Source organism: Exophiala oligosperma (genome assembly GCF_000835515.1).
Source record: "Exophiala oligosperma strain CBS 72588 unplaced genomic scaffold supercont1.5, whole genome shotgun sequence".
Lineage (NCBI taxonomy): Eukaryota > Fungi > Ascomycota > Eurotiomycetes > Chaetothyriales > Herpotrichiellaceae > Exophiala > Exophiala oligosperma.
This window is the reverse complement of record NW_015622822.1, coordinates 974,668-992,477: the sequence shown is the minus strand read 5'-3', so window position 1 is coordinate 992,477 and position 17,810 is coordinate 974,668. Positions and strand designations below refer to the sequence as shown.

General features: G+C 50.8%; 4 protein-coding genes across 5 annotated transcripts; 2 read left to right on the top strand and 2 right to left on the bottom strand.

The window, feature by feature from the left end:
* The first annotated feature begins 71 nt into the window (after nucleotides 1–71).
* Nucleotides 72–5,689, top strand: PV06_05716 (uncharacterized protein). The gene is made up of 7 exons (XM_016406745.1): nucleotides 72–503; nucleotides 553–743; nucleotides 819–998; nucleotides 1,053–2,025; nucleotides 2,082–2,822; nucleotides 2,896–3,573; nucleotides 3,626–5,689. Exons 1-7 carry the CDS (start codon nucleotides 251–253, stop codon nucleotides 5,389–5,391), a joined length of 4,782 nt encoding a protein of 1,593 aa, XP_016262349.1. The 5' UTR covers nucleotides 72–250; the 3' UTR covers nucleotides 5,392–5,689.
* Nucleotides 5,690–5,771: 82 nt separating this feature from the next.
* PV06_05715 (uncharacterized protein) lies at nucleotides 5,772–7,924 on the top strand. Its single transcript, XM_016406744.1, has one exon. The coding sequence runs from the start codon at nucleotides 6,227–6,229 to the stop codon at nucleotides 6,818–6,820; it is 594 nt and encodes a 197-aa protein (XP_016262348.1). The 5' UTR covers nucleotides 5,772–6,226; the 3' UTR covers nucleotides 6,821–7,924.
* A 191-nt stretch (nucleotides 7,925–8,115) lies between these two features.
* Nucleotides 8,116–10,247, bottom strand: PV06_05714. 2 transcript variants are annotated; one of them, XM_016406742.1, is made up of 3 exons: nucleotides 9,582–10,247; nucleotides 9,318–9,464; nucleotides 8,116–9,244 (listed from the first exon to the last, which is right to left on the bottom strand). In XM_016406742.1, the coding sequence occupies exons 1-3, from the start codon at nucleotides 9,759–9,761 to the stop codon at nucleotides 8,195–8,197; spliced, it is 1,377 nt and encodes a 458-aa protein (XP_016262346.1). In that variant the 5' UTR covers nucleotides 9,762–10,247; the 3' UTR covers nucleotides 8,116–8,194. The 2 variants fall into 2 exon arrangements, with proteins under 2 accessions (XP_016262346.1, XP_016262347.1); XM_016406743.1 differs by having other exon boundaries at nucleotides 9,318–10,247.
* PV06_05713 (uncharacterized protein) lies at nucleotides 10,220–14,163 on the bottom strand. Its single transcript, XM_016406741.1, has one exon. The coding sequence runs from the start codon at nucleotides 12,761–12,763 to the stop codon at nucleotides 10,886–10,888; it is 1,878 nt and encodes a 625-aa protein (XP_016262345.1). The 5' UTR covers nucleotides 12,764–14,163; the 3' UTR covers nucleotides 10,220–10,885.
* Nucleotides 14,164–17,810: the final 3,647 nt, after the last annotated feature.

Below are 17,810 nucleotides of genomic sequence, written 5' to 3'. Positions count from 1 at the left end.
AAGCATCGAGCTTCGTTTGCGGTTTGAAAACAGGCGTGGGTCAAGTCGCCATTGTCTTCACCGGCATCAGAATTCACGATTCGCGTCGTCATAGTAAGACTTTTCACAGTCCCGCAGGCTGCAATCACGGGCGATGACAATTACAATAATTCAAGCAATAGCCTAGATCCCTCCATACAACACCCTCAATTCGACAGTCGAAGCCCTTGCTATGCTAGAACCCCAATGTTGATCGAATCCATCTGCGCCAATGTCTGCGCCGTCCACCCGCGGTCAACGCGGTGGCAGCTCGACGAGAGGCGGTCGAGGGTCCCAATCATTCACCCCTCGCGGTCGCGGTAGCACCCGTGGTCAACCCAAGCCACTACAAGCAGGAAGGGGGAGAGGTCGAGGTGCGGCGAGTGCCAACACTTCCTCCAACAGTGGTGATGGATTACTGCAACGATTGAGGGCGGGGACTGTCAAAAGAGGCTCTGACAATGGCGGAACAACTCCAATAAGAGGTGAGGATTAAGAAGATACTCAAGGGCTGCAAACACTGAGACAAGACAGGTCGCGGAGCTTCTACCACACCATCGTCGACACCCAACACCCGGGGACGGGGTCGTGGACGTGGATTTCTGTCGCAAACCTTCAATGCACCAAACTCTCCAGCATCCACACCTCCAGTATCACGGACTGCTTCTCCTGCACCCACCAACCATCGCGACTTTATGAATGCTGCCTATGCAAGATTTCAAGAGGTGCGTTACGGCCTATTCTTTGTCGAGCTGACTGCGGTTTACCCTGTAGGTGTCTAACATGCAAGTCCCATTTAGCTCAAGACGAAGCGAGAAACCGAGCGCGCAAAAGCCATTCGTGATGGCTTCCTTGCGGATCCCGAGAAGAAGACAAGCCTGGACAAAGCAATTACACCAGTGGGCACATGCACCGAGATGTGTCCTGAGTTTGAAAGAGTAGAGCGTACTGTTCAAAATATGGTTGACAAAGCTGAGAAGGTGCGATCAGTCAAAAGCCTATGAAGAAAGAAGAGCATGCTGATGGAAGGTTAGGTGCATAATCAAGATACTGGAAAGGATATCCCTTCGGAGGAACGTATGGTCAAGCGATTTCGACGTTCCGCTGCAGGATATGACGAACAATTACCCTCGGATATTAGAACCCCTGCGACACTCCGGAAGACGTTAGACTATCTCCTCGACAAGGTGGTTGGTGGCGAGGAACGACTTGCACCCATCCATAAATTCGTCTGGGATCGGACTCGAGGTATTCGCAATGACTTTTCGATTCAGCAGGTGACGAATATCGAAGATGTCAAGATTGCAGTCGACTGTTACGAACGGATTGCCAGATTTCACATCCTGTCGCTACATCAGCTGTCAAATCCCGACAACCTCTGGGACGGAGAGAATTTCGATGCGCATCAAGAGCGTGAACAGCTCAACAATACTCTCCTTTCGCTGTTGTATTACTACGACGACAATCGCTCACGCATCGAGTTCACTAATGAAGCAGAGTTCCGAGCATACTGTATCATATTTGAGTTCCAGTCACAGCATCCGGATTTGGAAGATCGCATTCAAGCGTGGCCCGCCAACCTCCTCAAGGATAAACGAGTACAGACCGCTATCAAGCTCTATCAAAATGCAGGTAACTCTTTGTTCGACCAAGGACCTCTTCGACCCATGGAACCCTTTCCGATCGCCCAGAGCAACACTGGTGGCTTTTGGCATCTTCTATCGTCGAAGGCCGTACCTTACATCATGGCGTGTGTGGCAGAGATCTATTTCGCACATGTTCGATTCGCGGCCTTGGATGCTTTGTGGCGCTCGTGCAAAAGCGCTCCGGCAGCTCAACAAGCAAAGTCTCGAGATTGGAGTCTCGCTGAGGTCACGGCATTCCTCGGTTTCGACGCTGACGAAGAGACGACGGATTTCTGTGCGGCTTTCGAACTGTACTTCGGGACAGATGAACATGGCGAGGAATATCTTGATGTGACTTCCAACGCTTCCCATTCCCTCGATCGTGCGTACGCCCACTTCCCCAGCACTGGTCTTAAGCACATTCTGATATCTGCGTAGAATCCTCCATACCCAACAAGCAAACCTTTTCTCACAGCTTTGTTGAGAAAAAACGCTATCACCGAACCCTAACCGCCGTTATCAACGGCATTTCAGTTGGCGAAGCGATTCGCCAGGGATTGATCGAAGTGCCGGAGGACGAGGCGGACGACGAGCAAAACGAAGTGAGAGACGACGACCAGAGCATGTTTGTGCCTCAGGATCAGCCCCAAGCTACAACCTTTGGTACCTCTTTGAACCCTGAAGCCTCAACCTTCACTCCGAAGTTTGGACAGAGCATTGCCACCTCGAAAACGATAGAATCGTCTGCCTTTGGACAACCAACCTCCACATCCACATTTGGGAAACCATCGACCGGGTTTGCTAGTTCAGGCTTTGGTGGCTTTGGGTCTTCACCTGTTCCGGTAGACTCGCCCTTTGGCAAGCCTTCCCCTGCTCCCCGGCCCCCAACGCAGCAGAATCGTGGCCCCTCTAGTTTCGGGGGCTTCACAACTTCTGTTGAGGCTGCTGCAGATAAGGGAAAGGATGCTATTCCTGAAAATTCTACTCCATCGATCGCCGCCGAACAGAAGTCTGTGTTCGGTAGTCTTGGCGGCTTAGGGATGGGGAAGGCTGCTGCGTTAACACAAACTTCGTCTCCATCTCCCTCGATATCGACGACGACAGTCTCGGGTGTCCCCCCGATCTTTGGACAAAATGCCCCTTCCCAGGCAGGCTTCAGTTTTACAAAACCAGCTGAAGGTATGTTTCCCAGATGTGGCAGATCTGCATTGTCAAGGAAGAGGTGGTGGGCTAACGGTGAATGTCGTTGTAGTTTCAACGACCAAACCTGGAGACTCACAACCGCCAATATCCTTCACAAACTTCTCACAACCACCTTCAGACCCCTCAAAACCAAAATCAAAAGAGGATACGCCTCAACCACAGGCCGGGAACAACACCCCTTCATCCTTAGCCTCACCGGCTCCATTGTTCGGATTCCAACAACAACCAGTTTCACAACCTCCATCCACAAAGCCGGAGACATTATTACCGCCCTCTACTCCTGGGTTCTCTTTCCAATCTGCTCCGAAACCAACCCCGTCGCCCGCCCCACCCTTGTTTGGCACGCAACCTACAACAGCATCTAAGGAGTTGTCCAAACCGCCATCCGATGCGTTCAAATTTCCTCCTATTCAAGCGCCAACGACTTCATCACCAAACCAAAGTTCTACTCCGCCTCCCAGTATCCCATCTCAGCGGCCAGCTTCTGTAGCATCACAGCCAGAAATACGACCTCAGCGAAGCACCACTCCACCTCACTCCCCCCCTCAATTACTTCCTCAACCACCTTCCCTCGAGATCGAGCGCGAACGACTTGCGCATGAAGTGTCCAGAATTGCGCTGTTGCGCCAAGACGGGCTGATCAGAAAATACATTGAATATACTATCCCCGATCTCGTCAAGACAGCATTCAATCAACATCGGCTTGAGATCCATGACGCAGCTGTTGGTAAGTGAAATTACATTTCCTCTTGGCGTATGTTATTAACAAAGCCAACCAGCTTCCATCCGTGAACGTATCCTACAACGAAAGTTTGGCCTGCTTTGGCGTTCACAAGCCTGGAAAAACAATCTTAGTCGACGTGCTAGGAACCGAAGGAAACTTATTGCCGCAACAATGAAGGCTGAAGAGGCCAAGAAAAAGAGAGGTGAGGAAGAATTGGAAGAGATTCTACAAGCCGCTCAGGAAACAAAGCGTCTTCAGCAAGAAGTCCGGGAGGCAGCTGAGGCAAAGAAACTGAAAGAAAAGCAAGACCAATTTGCCATCAGCCAAATCGTCGGGCGGAAGAGAAAGATTTTCTCTGGACAGAAGCCTAAAGATTACAGGCTTTCGGTGGAATCTACTCACTCTTCATCATTTGGGCATAAGCGATCGAAGACGATGAGCACTTCTTCAGAACCATCATCATCTTCTGTACTCGGTGGTCGGCCTCCTGTACCTGCCTTTCATGCGTCGACGACCCGCCCCACCCGTGTGTCTATATTCTCCGGCAAGTCTGTGTTCGGTCGGTCTACAAGCATCGAGGACTTGCGGAGATCTAGTATTGAACAAAAAATGGACAACACGCATACCGACTACTTCCGGTTCAAAGCAATGGGTTTGGATCCCGAGACCCCAATCATCCCCGACACGAAAGAGACGCTTGCCATTCGAAGACGAAAAGAAGAGGAAGAACGACAAAGTGTCTTGACAAGAGCAAGAAGACGGCCGTTCGTGCCATCCTCCACTCAAAGTTCACCTCCAGCAACATCCCCCTTACCTGTTCCTGCACCTATCGTGACGAGCCCTTTGATGCCAAAGCCACCTGCACCGATAGTGGGTTCTAACAAGCCTGTTGTGGAGGACGACTTCCTGAAACAGATTCGTGAGGCTCGAGAAGCAATGAAAGAGCAGGAAGACTGGTTCAAGCAGCAAGCTGTGGAACTTGAGAAGGAAATGGAGCAGCAAGAAGATTTCAAAAAATCCCAAAACAGTCTTCGGGAGAGCGTTACCTCTGCGAATGGGCTCACCAGAGTCAACGGATACGAGTATCTTCCTAGTCAGAGTAAACTCGGCTCCAGCTTGTCCCGCACAGAATTGAGGATCCGACAGACCGGTGCTCATGGGCTCGCCACAAAGCCACTGCGGGTTAGCGGCGAGTATGTACCCGTCGCCATGTCAAAGAAGAGTGCTCAGCAGTATTATGGTGGTGAGAGCCAAGCGAGCAGCCCTGCACGAAAAAGATACCACGAGGATATTGAGTTCAATAACCATCTCGAACCGACATTCGTCGACAACAGTCAGGACTACCATCTCCGTGAGGCTGGATACGCAGTAAAACGACCGAAGTCTGGAGCTCAGTCGATTCCTCAGCAAAGCTTGCAGGCCATTCAAAAAAGCCCTGCTAAAGTGATACAAGCAAATACATTTTCCTTGCTTCAAGAAGCTGAGCAGGACGAAAACGAGCCCCTTGAAGACGAGGATGAGAGTCTTGAAGAGGAAGAAGATGAGCTCTATGATGAGGATGGCCCTGATGGTCGATATTACTCTGGAGATTACGGCAATGCGGAGGAAGAGCTTGAAGAAGATGAAGACGGAGACGAGCATGAGAGAGAAGGTTATGAAGATGAAGTCGAAGATGAAGAGGAATCCGGCGAGGACGAAGACGAGAGTGACGACGTCGGATATGGGGGAACACCGTTCTCGAACCCGGAATTGAGTCGAGCAGCCAGCAGTGCTCCTGGTGGAAGTGCTGACGATGCTTTGGTGTTGAGTGATAGTGACTGAAACTTTCGGGCGGTTCATGCTCAATCACACACAAACTATTGAGATGCAGTCGAGAACATTCTTGCTGCCAATCTATCAAAAAACTATTGGTCCAATACCAACCCTACTGGACTTGATACTGTGCTCTGAATTGCAAGATGAAGCGAAACGTTGGAAAGGAGTTCGATTTTGACGTCTATATAATGAGGCTAAAGAGCTACTATGCTGGGTCTATATTACCAACAGGAGAGTGAGAATGCTGGTCTGCCTGAGAATACGAAGCATTCATCCATTCACTCGCTGTCTGGGTGCCTGAGGCTCATTGACTTGACACTTTGTCAAAATGGGTTTAGTGTAAAATTGGTTCGGGCTCTTTCTTTCTCTCAACCTCTTCACCCTCCTGTACAGTATCTTTTCCTTTCCTGTAGGCTGGTGTGCCATGATGCACAATTTCATCAGACATGCTGTCGCCTAAGAAGCCAATAGCCCCCCCAGAAAGACAATGTAGGACAACCAACCGCATGTTGGGCTCACTGGAGTCTGGCATTTCGACAAATCACTGCTTCAGCCTGATCCCAACCCCTGTATCGAGGGCGTACAGCTAAGGGTGTGATTTGCCCTGCTAGCTTGTCAGGGGCACTCTTGGAGGCGCCCAATCCATGATGAGGGCGTCAGTTGTCACACCGCCCTCTTCGCCCTCCTAGCGCCTCTCAATCTCAGCTGTTTCGAACTCCTCCTCCAGGAACGTCGAGAGTCGTTCTTTATCACCTTCAAACCTCAACCTCCAGCGTTCAGCAGTAACTGGAATCACGCAAGAGATACAGAGAAAAGTACAATCTATCTGAAGCACAGAACAATGTCCTCGATCCCTGACGACTCTTGGGAATATTTCCTGCGCAATGACTCCTTTACGGATTTCCCAACCACCAGCGCCGGCAACAGCAATACCGGCAGCGACTCAGTCGACCCTTTCGCAGGGTTCGAAGATATCGACTTCAATACTGCCAGCGACCTTTCGAACATCAACAGCTTCGTCGATGTCTCCTCAGCTCTCATGGGGAGCAACGGAGGCTACCCAATCTACCCAGACTATGGGAACAACACCATCAATCAAGCATTCATCGAAGGGTACGGAGGCTATCCAAACTTCGACATTGGATATGCAAACACCGGAAATTTCGACCTCGGTCAATTCTACGGTACGCAAATCTGGAACACAATTCCTTCAATGGCACAGTCCTCGATGCACCGTTCTCAATGCAATGACCTTGGGATGGGATCAATCGCTGGCACAGTCGAGTGGCAGCACAACCTTGACACCCAGCTAGCCCAGGGCGTTCACGAGGCGCACAGCTGCCTTACCAGCCCAGGACTAGTTGCTTTGGAAACTGAGGCTCATCCTGACCGTCAGCTTGCTGAGCCAATCGCCGTAAGTTTTTTTTTAGACTGACGCTAGCAGGGCGTCGATTCTGGGAACCTGCACCCGGGCCCAGTCCTTCAGAACGAAGCACATTGCCGCCTTCACAAGTGTCAATGGCCTGACTGTGCTAGAACATTCGACACCAAAGATCTCATCAATGCACATGTCGCTGACCACCTGACAATACTTGGTCGTGATTGGCCAGGCCCGATCAAATGTCAGTGGACAAAGTGTAACTCAAAAGCAGTCTTCCAATACTGCCAGGTACTGACGGAGCATATCAAGAACAAACATCTTGACCCTCTTGTCTGCACACACCCAGATTGTTCCTTTCGCGAACCATTTGGCCGAAAGGCTGACCTCAATCGTCATTGGAGATCTAAGCATCAGGATGGACTTGTACACAAATGCCCTGACAAGGATTGTGATGCTGAATTCACACGCAAAGACAAACTCAAGGACCATAAACGGACAAAGCACCCTCAGTTCCGGTGTCCATACTCTCACTGCGGGGCGGAAGGGATCAAGGCTGACCTAGAGCTCCATGTCGAAAATGAGCACCAGGTCAATCTTGAGTGCGCCCTTGGGTCCTGCTCCACCAGCAGCGCCTCGTGTTTCAATTTTTGGAGTCTTTCTTCCCATCTTAGAGTACATCACCATGTGTTCTTTTTAGTTGAGGATCGTGTGACGCAACTTGCTGCCGATGCATATGACAAGACGGTACGACCTGAAATGTGTGGGGCATTGAATATCAGCTGGGAGCCCTGCAAATGGTGCGCCAAGCACCAGCACTCTGTCCCTCAGGGTTCCGACGACGCATGAACCACTCTCGACGACGAAGGAGGATTTGGACATCTAAGCTGCTATGGATATCACGTTAGCGGGTTGGGGCCATGGATTGGTCTTCTCTCTATGGCATAGGAAAGATCCCTTTCGTGGCGAAGATAGGAGGGTGTGTGGCTTCTTGTCTACGCCCCTCAACACGCAATTGTTCAACACACTTGCGATGAGCACACCGACTACTCGAAAATGGTGGTTCACGATGGAGTGCACGGGATGGGCTGGGCTTCAACAGCCGACTAAAGGGAGGATAGGTAGTCTGGTTTGATTTATTTCAATTCAGGTTCAGCTTACAGATTTTCATTCTCAGAGCTTCGTTTGTGCAATGTTTTGCTCGTGCATTTCAATACAATCAATTCCAATTAGTAGTGACAGCACTCCAACACCGACTCTGCCGTCTGGTATGGGCACCTGGCAAACCTCTACACTTTTTGAGCTTGACTACGATAACGGAGTAAAGTGTCTCAGGCGGACGGTACGGTTCCTTTTTTCATGACATTTTCGGGTTTTCTTTGGTATATTTGGCTAGTTCTCTGTTCTGTTCTGGTTTTGACTACCAACTACTTACAATTTACTCTTGGTCTCAAACTTTTGCGCCCCCAAGGCGACCTTTTGGACTCCCATCGTCCTGAACAACTCGTCCGACCTGGCCGCCTGCCTCGCCAGTTTGACTTTGATGTCGTCCTTTCGGGTCCTGTTTTCCCTCTTTCCGAGTTGTTGCAGGTGAACCTCGTCGGGGCCGTCCGCGATCCTGAGCGTCCGCAGGTGTGCCCACATGTAGGCCAGGGGTGTGTCCTGACAGACCCCCATGGCGCCGTAAGCCTGGACGGCCCTGTCGATGACCTCGAGGGCCACCTGGGGGACCTTGACTTTGGCCTCGGCGATCTCCTTGAGGGCGAACTTGGCGTCCCTCTGGTCGGTCTTGATGGCCGCGTTGAGGACGATCAAACGACAGGCGTCGATCTCGATCCTGGCCTTGGCCACCCACTCCAGCAGGACACCGTGTTCGGACAGGCGTTTCCCGAACGGGATCTTTCGTTCGTCGTTGAGTCGATTGATCAACCACTCCAGAGCCTTTTCCGACGCACCGATGCCTCTCATGGCGTGGTGGATACGACCCGGGCCCAAACGGCCCTGCATGATTTCGTTCCCCCGACCTTCACCCAGGATCATGGCGTCGAGTGGGACACGGACGTCGGTGAAGGTGACGTGGCCGTGGCCGTGGGGGGCGTCGTCGTAGCCGTACACGCTCAGCATGCGGTGGACCTTGATCCCGGGAGTGTCGGCGGGGACCAACATCATCGACTGGCGTTGGTACTTGTCGGGGTGGTTCGGGTCGGTCTTACCCATGGTGATGAAGATCTTGCAGCGGTCGTCCCCCGCGCCCGAGGACCACCACTTGCTGCCGTTGAGGAGGTAGTGGTCGCCCTTTCGTTCCATCCGGAGTTGGATGTTGGACCCGTCGGAGGAGGCAATGTCAGGTTCGGTCATCAAGAAGGCCGACCGGATCTCGCCGGCCATCAAAGGTTTGAGCCACTTTTCCTTTTGTGCAGGGTTGCCGTACCTCGCGATGACTTCCATGTTGCCGGTGTCCGGGGCCGCACAGTTACACGCCTTTGACAAGTGCAACAAAAGTCAGAGAAATGATCCGAGAGATGAAAGCAGAGGGGGGAAAAAAAGAACCCACCTCACTGGCAGTGATACTTTTACCCAATTGTTCGGCCATGAGTCCGTATTCGACGTTTGTGAATTGTGGTCCGTCCTTGAAGTGATTCTTTGGTAAAAACATGTTCCATATCCCCAAACTTCTGGCTTTGCGTTTGAGATCGTCCATCTAGAAATAAAAACACCTCAAGGTCAGCATCTCCGGGGGGGGGGAAAAGGAGTGACAGCCTTCAAAACACTTTGCGGCATTGCCAAACACAAAAAAAAGAAAGGAAAAAAGACTCACCACACTAGGATGTCCCTGCCATCTTGCCTCTCCGAGGCCGATCTGAGCCTGATAGACGGCGTCGGCCGGTATACATTCTTCGTCGACGAACTTCTCGACAATGTCCAACAATTTCCGGGCGCGATCAGACACGAACGGTTGGGCGATGGGAGGGATGGATTCTGATGCCGTCGGCGCCATTTTTTGTCTGTTTGCTCTGTTTCTCGTCTTGGGCAATCTGTGGGATACAATTCTCAAGATTCCGAACGGTGAACAGAAGGGAAGGTTGACAATAAGGCCTGACTGAATGATAAGGATGGATATACTGTACAAACAGAACCTCCCTCGGTTGCAATAAATGAAGTTGTTGATTTGCGGGGAAGAAGAGACTGACAATATCCGGAGTACCTGAACCAAACCCCAATACCTCGGTAAGGGGCCCAACTGAGGTTAATGAGGCTGAAGAGAATCCCACATTAAGTCAAGTTGGGCTCTTGTCCGAGGCTGTCGTGAGGCGAACTACTCCTAGTTTTGTGTAATTTACAACTTCTTTAGCCACGAAACAGCCAACAAACTTCGACCGAGGGCGACGAGGTAGATATAGACATACATATACAATTCCAAAATAAAACGGTTGCAACAATCAAGTTACTGAATCATTGGTAGAGGGTTGAAATTCTCCCAATCTTCTTCTGATGGGTAGGTAGTTCATTGGCAGTCAATATATAATTGTATCAATCTAGCTACTTTGTCATCCTCATCGCTGCCATACACCCCAAGGAATAGAAACAAGAACTTGTCTCTAGGAGAATTGATGTGAAATCAACAGAGCACTGCCCCTTTTGAAAAGTTTTTCCTCTCATCACCAACCTGCTCCAAACCTCATGTGTATGTGCGTGTGTTGTCGAACCGGCTGAACCTTTGAACGAATCCCCAATCCTCATCCTTATAATGCTGTCCTTGGTCGATGTAGAAAAAAAATGTGATATCGAGTAGAACATACTTCAACCGTCGCGCTAAACCCCAATGCCTTTGTTCCAGTTTTCTTTGATGTTAAACACTGTTGGTACACTCCATGACACCTCGTTTCAAGAAAAAGCACATCCCAAAGAAGTCATCAGTGTCAAGGTCCCAATCAAGACAAAAGCGAGGGTCAAAGTTGGCCGAGTATGTGTAAAGACGTAGTGTTTTTTGTTGCATTTCCTTTCTCCGCTCAACCACCAAAAACAAAAAAGAAAGTCCCAGTAGATTCCCATTGAACCGTGTCGACTGGGCCCACACAAAAGTTCAGCAAAAGTTCAGCAAACAGGCAATGCTCCAGAGAATCACAAATGGAAGTTATGCCAACCTCCAACCCACTCATGGTCATCCTCATCCATCGATGAGTCAATCACCTTGGCTTGACGCCAATCCTGATTCAAGTACGCCGGACGTGCCTTGCTTCGGCTATCACGTCGATGCAGAGTATGATGGTCAGGCCCCACAACTTGCGTCGGTCTCTTGCGAGTCCCGGTGGTGAAGGATCGTTTCTTGCTACTCCAGGTAGAAACATTACTCTCGGACCCAGACTGTTGAAGACCACGTCTCTTGTTGCCCAAAGCCGCCCATTTGTCGACGGGAGCTTGCTTGGGAGAGTGTCGAGATGGGCGAACTCGCCAACCAAAGGGATCGTTCTCCTTTGAGGCATAGGTGGTCTTGACAGGAGAAGTCGCCCTCGGGGTCCGGCTAAGACGGGCATTGCTGGAGGATCTTGACTCTGTAAGAACGCCGTGAGGAACAGGCAGTCCCTTCTGGCTATCTTCACTCCAGCTGCGCGAGTTTTGTTCACGTCTCAGTTTGAGCTCAGCCTCGGCCTCAAGCTCCCATTCTTCCTCATCCTCTTCAAACATGTCACTCCAGCTCTTGGCCACAGTATCGTTCTTCTTCCCAAAGACTGACGACATGGTAGGAATAGGTCGAGAGGCCCGAATAGGGAGAGAGTTGGGAATGGGAACGGGATCTGGTCGTGGTGGATTGCGGTGAGAAGGGCGCTGAATGGCCAAGGACTTGAGAGAGCCATAAGCCGAATCCAGAACCGAAGTCAGCGAAGGAGTATTGTTGATTCCAGAGTACCAAGATTCGCCGAGCTTGAGGCCTTTGTCGGAAAACATGTCCTCGTCGTACAGATCGGGAATGGAAGCCAGCTGGGGTTGCTTGCGGCTGGGAGAGCGCAATGCCTTGGCCCAGGGGAACGAATCGCCATCCATCTGGGGACTCTGGATGGATGGGGTACGTAATGGTTCGCGGTTGGCGCTGGCACGTACCACATCACGTTCCTCGGCACAGAAGTCGTCAATGGACTCGTCGTCGGTGGTGAAGGTGACGGCACGAAGAACAGCTTGCTTCAATGCAGCCAGGTCACGCTTGGCAGGGTCCAAAGCCATGGCATTCGACAAGATCTCAAACGTATCCTGTGACATGCTCGGGAAGATGTCAAAGAGAGATTGACGGTCTCGAACATAGTCAGAGAAGAGCACATCCGACTCCGAAGGAGTGACGAAGGGGTTTCTGGCAAACAAGACATTGAGCAAGCAAATACCGATGGACCAAATGTCGGCCTTGGCTGGAGAGTAACCGATACTGGCAGGATCGTATTGTTCAGGGGCCATGTATCGATCACTTCCCACGCAAGACTCGTAGGACCAAAGACTCCTGGTTGCCAGGCCGAAATCACCAAGCTTCATAGACCCATCAGAGGTGAGGAAAATGTTCTCCGGTTTGATGTCTCGATGGAACAGCCCATTGGCGTGCATATGGTGCACGGCACTGATGAGCTGCAACATGAATCGTCGAACATGTTCAGTCTGCAGAGGTCCACGGTCGAGGCGAATTGCTTCGTAAAGATCACCTTGAGAACAGTACTCCAGGACCAAGTAGGTATGGGCTTCCGTGTCGAAGTGATGAACAAGGTTGACCAAGTGAGGATGTTGCTTGAGAATGGCATGGCAAGCCAACTCTTCGGCACCTTCATCAGCGGTGAATGCTGAGGACGTGTTGTTGGCAATGGTTGGCTTGGTCAAGCACTTGATGGCCACCTCCTGCCCAGTATGGAGATCCTCGGCGAGAAAGACCATACCAAAGGAACCGTGATTGAGCGGGGCGATTGTCCGGAACCGCCCATCAAGGATCTGCTCCTTCCGGAAGCCATCTTTCATGCACTCCATAGTTGGGTATTGTTGACGGGTAGGTACTCGTCCGAGGTCAATCGTCCACCTTGTTTAGGCCGAGAACAACAGCTTTCAAATTCAGAGTCGAGAGATATAGCTCAGAGGAACTTTGTACAAAGAGAGTATGGGAAGGAAGAGGATATGTCGAGAGCAGCTGTGCTCAGATGTAGAAGACAAAGTTGACGGATGGAAAGCAGGACACCACGCATAAATCCGCCTTAGAACTCGAAAGCTGCAACCACCAATATCATGTGTTTGAGAGAAAGCAACACCGCGGAAACTCCTAGTCGTCGTGTGGAATCAGAGGCTCATAGAACGGGTAAAAGGTCGTCGTTAACGTTAGAGACAAAGGAAAATGAGTTGTAGTCGATGACGCAGAGCTTGTGAGGGCTCGTTGTTCAGTCGAACAAGCAACGGGCGTAAAGAGCGTTTAGTTATTGAGTCATCGTGGAGGAGAGAGGAAGAGGGACTGGTTCTGGCTGCAAGTAGGCCCAAGAAAAGAGTGTAGGTACCGATAGGTCGAAGTGCAGATTAGGTAGGTACTTAGGTAGAGGAAGTCGTTAAGTAGGTTGAGCTGATGGAGAAGAGATCAAGAGAGGATGAAGTGTAACAGGAGGGCCGGTTGAGGTCAATGGAGCCTAGTGGACAGTAGGCAACCACAGATACTCGCCACCGAGGGTGTTGACTTGACGGTGGGAGGATCAGTTGACTTGTCTTGTTGTCAAAGAAGAATGAGTCTCCTTTGTTATTGTGGTGGGTGTGGTGAGTTGCCCTATGACACCACCGACAACGGTTCCAACAAATCAGGCCGGGGATCGACGTTGAGGGTCTTGTCGACAATGATGTATTGTCCGAACGTCTCTTGCAGTCTTGATCAACTAGCCACAGTGCTCGATCAGAAGTATAGAGAGATTATAGGTACTGAGGTGATGGTTGTCGAGTCCAGTACCGCAGGTATCGGGGGTGGGGGAGCTTTTGACAGAATGTAGCGGGGGTCGCCGGGTGACAGCGAGGAGGGTAGGGAAGGAGCGGTCGTCGTCGAGACGGTGCGTATGAGAAAAGGACACGGCCAGGTGCTCTTGACGAGATGTATGGGAGTAACGAACACTCGTTCAGGGCGTATCCTTTCACATTGCAGGGTGGTTCGACTTTGGGGGGGTAGAAGACGAGGTAAGGAGAGTAAACAACGAGAGATTATGGACGAGATATGAAGAGAAGATGGAGAGAGAGCATTGACTGGCGGTGACGGGCAGCAAAGAGTCGGTGTCTGTGCCAGGGCTGAGTTATTGGGCCGTCTCGAGCGTGGATGGCGACTAGAGCATTGGTACGATGGGACTCCGTAGTGGTGGCCGGACCCAGACCAGGCCCGAGGCAAGCAACAAGGCACCTGTTGTTGGGCGATGGCGTCGACGATGGCGAATCTTCTGGCATCGAAAGACGTGGAAGCGTTGGTGGGGAAGACGGTGCCTGCGCCTGTTTATTGTCCACTACTGCACTTGCTAAGCTGTTTCCGGCCAAGCCCAGTCTGCACCACCTCACCTCCTAATTTCCCGCGTGATCACATCTTCCCAGTGCTGAATTCTACGCCTGACAGTCCCTCAACTCCCTTAGTTAGTCCATACACTTCAATCCGTATGCCAACTCGACACCAAGCAAAGACATACGTCGAGAAGACACCTGTATGGTCGCACTCAAGGACTCCACGAATACGAACATTGGACAGTATGAACTGTACAGTACTGTAGCAGGTTGGCTTAGTGGTCTCCTAGTCCTGTCCGACTCGTACACACCCAAAGTTCTCACCGACCAATAAAAATCACGCCACATCAGGAGCTTTGTCTGCGTGACGCTGGGCTTCAGGTTGGCCCGCAACACGCAACCAGACAATAACATAAGCCGATGATCAAAGAATGAGTGAGAAGATGCCACCTTTACGGAGTACTACTATTCATTACAATTCGCTCAAGATCAATTACGAAGCTCATCTCCAAGATGTTGTTCAGTGTTCCGAGACATCCATTCTTTCATCCGACCGCCTGGCGGCACCACCGGGAATGAGTTCATTATTATTGACGAGTGCATTGTTCATGAGCTGGCGTTCTCTACGAGTACTTTGACACTCCCCTCGGGAGATGATTTCCGGGTACAACCAGACTTGCCGTCTGCCTTATTGCCTCGACCGTCCCGACGGCTGTAACAGCCAGAAGTGATGTATCGAACGGTGGTCCTCAATCCTCCTGTCACGAGCTGTAGTCGTAATTCTAGTAATAATTGGTGCAGCCACGGCTTAGTCTGATTCTCTAGTGAACGACGAGCACATTCCTTCACGCTCGTACAGATCGAGTGCTTTACGGATAATCATCGTCGATGTCCTCTGCTGACTCAAGCCTCACAAGTTCCGGGCTCTCCTCTCAAGGCGCGCCCGTATCCCCTGCCAGGACCGTGTGACACTTTACCCCGCAAAGAGTTGGTGGTTTGACGATCCAGGAGTTCATTGAACGTTCGTCTGCAGGCGGTAAGTTTCAGGTTCCGCGCGGCAGTTCACAAAGAGATTTGACGACACGAGAAGATTCTCTGAGTCTCTGGAATTTCTCTGACCACCCCACCGACTCTGGTCCTTGGAGCAAATACGGGATGTATTCGTAAGAATTGTTCTTGGGGTCAAGGAAGCTAACCAAGCCTCCTTCATGGAGCTCGCCGGGTCATGTGACCCAAGCTGAGGCGTCCCTTCTTGTCCCTGTTTCTGTTTTTGGCCCTTGGCTGGCAATGGGGGTCTTTGACACCACTGCCACGAGAAGATCAAAGCAAAGCGCCCACCCTCCAGAAACTACAACAACTATGTACAGTGACTTGAATGACTTGACTTGACAATAATTGCTTCGATCCACTTCCAAGGAGTTCCTCGCGACTCTACTCGTGGTGATCCCAACGCAACCCTTGAGTCTGGCAGCGCGACCTTCAACCTGTCAGAGCCCGGTTGTTTATCAACGATCAGCAGCGTCACCGGGCAAAGCAAAGACCAAGTCAAGAACATGGAGCGCGCCCAACAAACAGGGATGAGCACGTGAATGATAAGTGACTGTGAATCAGTGATCATTATTGGTGGGCTTCTTGGACAGCAATCATGTCGGATAATTTCGCAGTCCCAACCAAAGGGCTTACTGTACTCCGTACGGAGCAGACACCTGGCAGTTTCGGAGCGTCAATGTGAGACAAGTTGTTGATGTTTCGGAAGAATCCTTGCTGTCATGGCAAACCCTTCTGATTAGTAGATGGAAGGGCTCGTTCGGGGCCAGAAGCTTCAGACCTCCGTCCGATAAGACTGGATGAGTACAGTACGGAGGTTACAACAAACAGTCACTTCATTACTTTGGTCCACGGTGCTGCAATTTACCCGTTGTACTGTACCGGAGTATCTAGGTAGTAGATCAACAACCTTTCGCTTGACTAACAAACGATATCTCTCTATACTCATACTGTACATTGTATGGAGTATATTCAAAACATTCAATCTCTTTGCTTGGAATGTCGGTGAGCAAAGCAATACAGCGATGCAATCTCGCTCTGGGTGCTTTCCGGTGGGTTGAATTGGCATTGTAGGAGTGCTGTCTGGAGGCGAGCCTAATGCGAGTTTACGGGTTACTCCTTTCACCTAGATATGCAGGCTCTGCATAAGCGCGACAATCAACTTTTTTCTTGAGTCCTTGGTTTTCACGGAGTCAAGAACCTGCAACCTCGCCACTGGGTTTGGCATTGGCTTGTCTTGGTAATATTGGGAAAAGTCCACCTTTTGCTTGCTTTCTACCGAGCATTCATGGATCAATCATGTTCGCCACCGACGTTGCTGACTGCAGGACGGGATCTGAAGATCGCCCATCCAGTCGAGATGGGCCACGACGATTTTCAAGTGCAGATGCCCCTTGATGGAGTACCCTGTATTCGTTCTCGTTACTCGAATTGTGCGAAGCATCCACAGTACGAATTAACCGGTCTACACGATAACCGCCGACCAGCGGTCTTGGTCGCACAAAACGGTCACGACAGCAGTAGCAAGGGATGAGAGTCTACTGTATTGTCCTCTGTATCTCTACTGGAGTGCAGTTTGGGGCCTAAGGAGTACGAGTAGAAAGGTACAGTACTGCAACTCCATCGGCGTCGCGGGCCGAAGCTGGCTCATAAGGTACTCCTCCTTCACTCCACCTGTGGGCGTTTCCTGTGGGCATGGATCTCGACGCAGCTGTTCTTTTGGGTGGTTGGGAAAAGCTCCGTCTTTTTATTTTGAGCATCTCGAGAAATGGCTAACCGTACTCGCGACGACAGCGCTTGCTCGTACGCGTACAGTAACAGCCTATTCGTAGGAAGATGAAGATGAAAGAAGTGTCTACGGTAGACTAACGAGCAGTGTCGGATGATTGCCAATGTTCGAATGCGCCATCCACTGGCAATGTCTTCCGTCTGTGGGTGTCAATCAAACTGTTTACCTGCGTCGTTTACCACATCTCCTTCTTGGTCTATCATCTACAGTACTGTAACTGTATAATATTCGACTTTTCGTGATACGATTCGAACCTGCCGCTAGATGGACGGAATATCACTGTACTGTAGGTAGTAGTACTAGTTCGCAGGTCTCGTAGAAGATGTGTTAGATACACGTACCGGGTAAACAATACTTCACTACAGGTTGGACCTTGTCTCGTGTCCACCACAATGGTCCATCTTGGGGGGCAGGCGCATCGTTAGCTCTCCCGCTTCTTCCAACGAAGTGCTCTGGTTCGTTTATCAAAAAGAAAAAAAGCCATACAAGTCATACACCCACCCTCCTCTACGGTACCTCCATCAACCCCTTCGGATGGCGGTGAATATACCGCCTGCGGTACAATTTTTTGGGGGGTATGGAGTACGAAGTACAGAGGAGTACTTACTCTAGGTAGCAAATCGGTTAATTCTTCGATGCAGCGCGCGATGAAGATGCAGATGTAAGATCGAGATCCATCCCCATCGACATCGACGTGGATTAAAAAGAAGAAAAAAATCCATCTGCGAC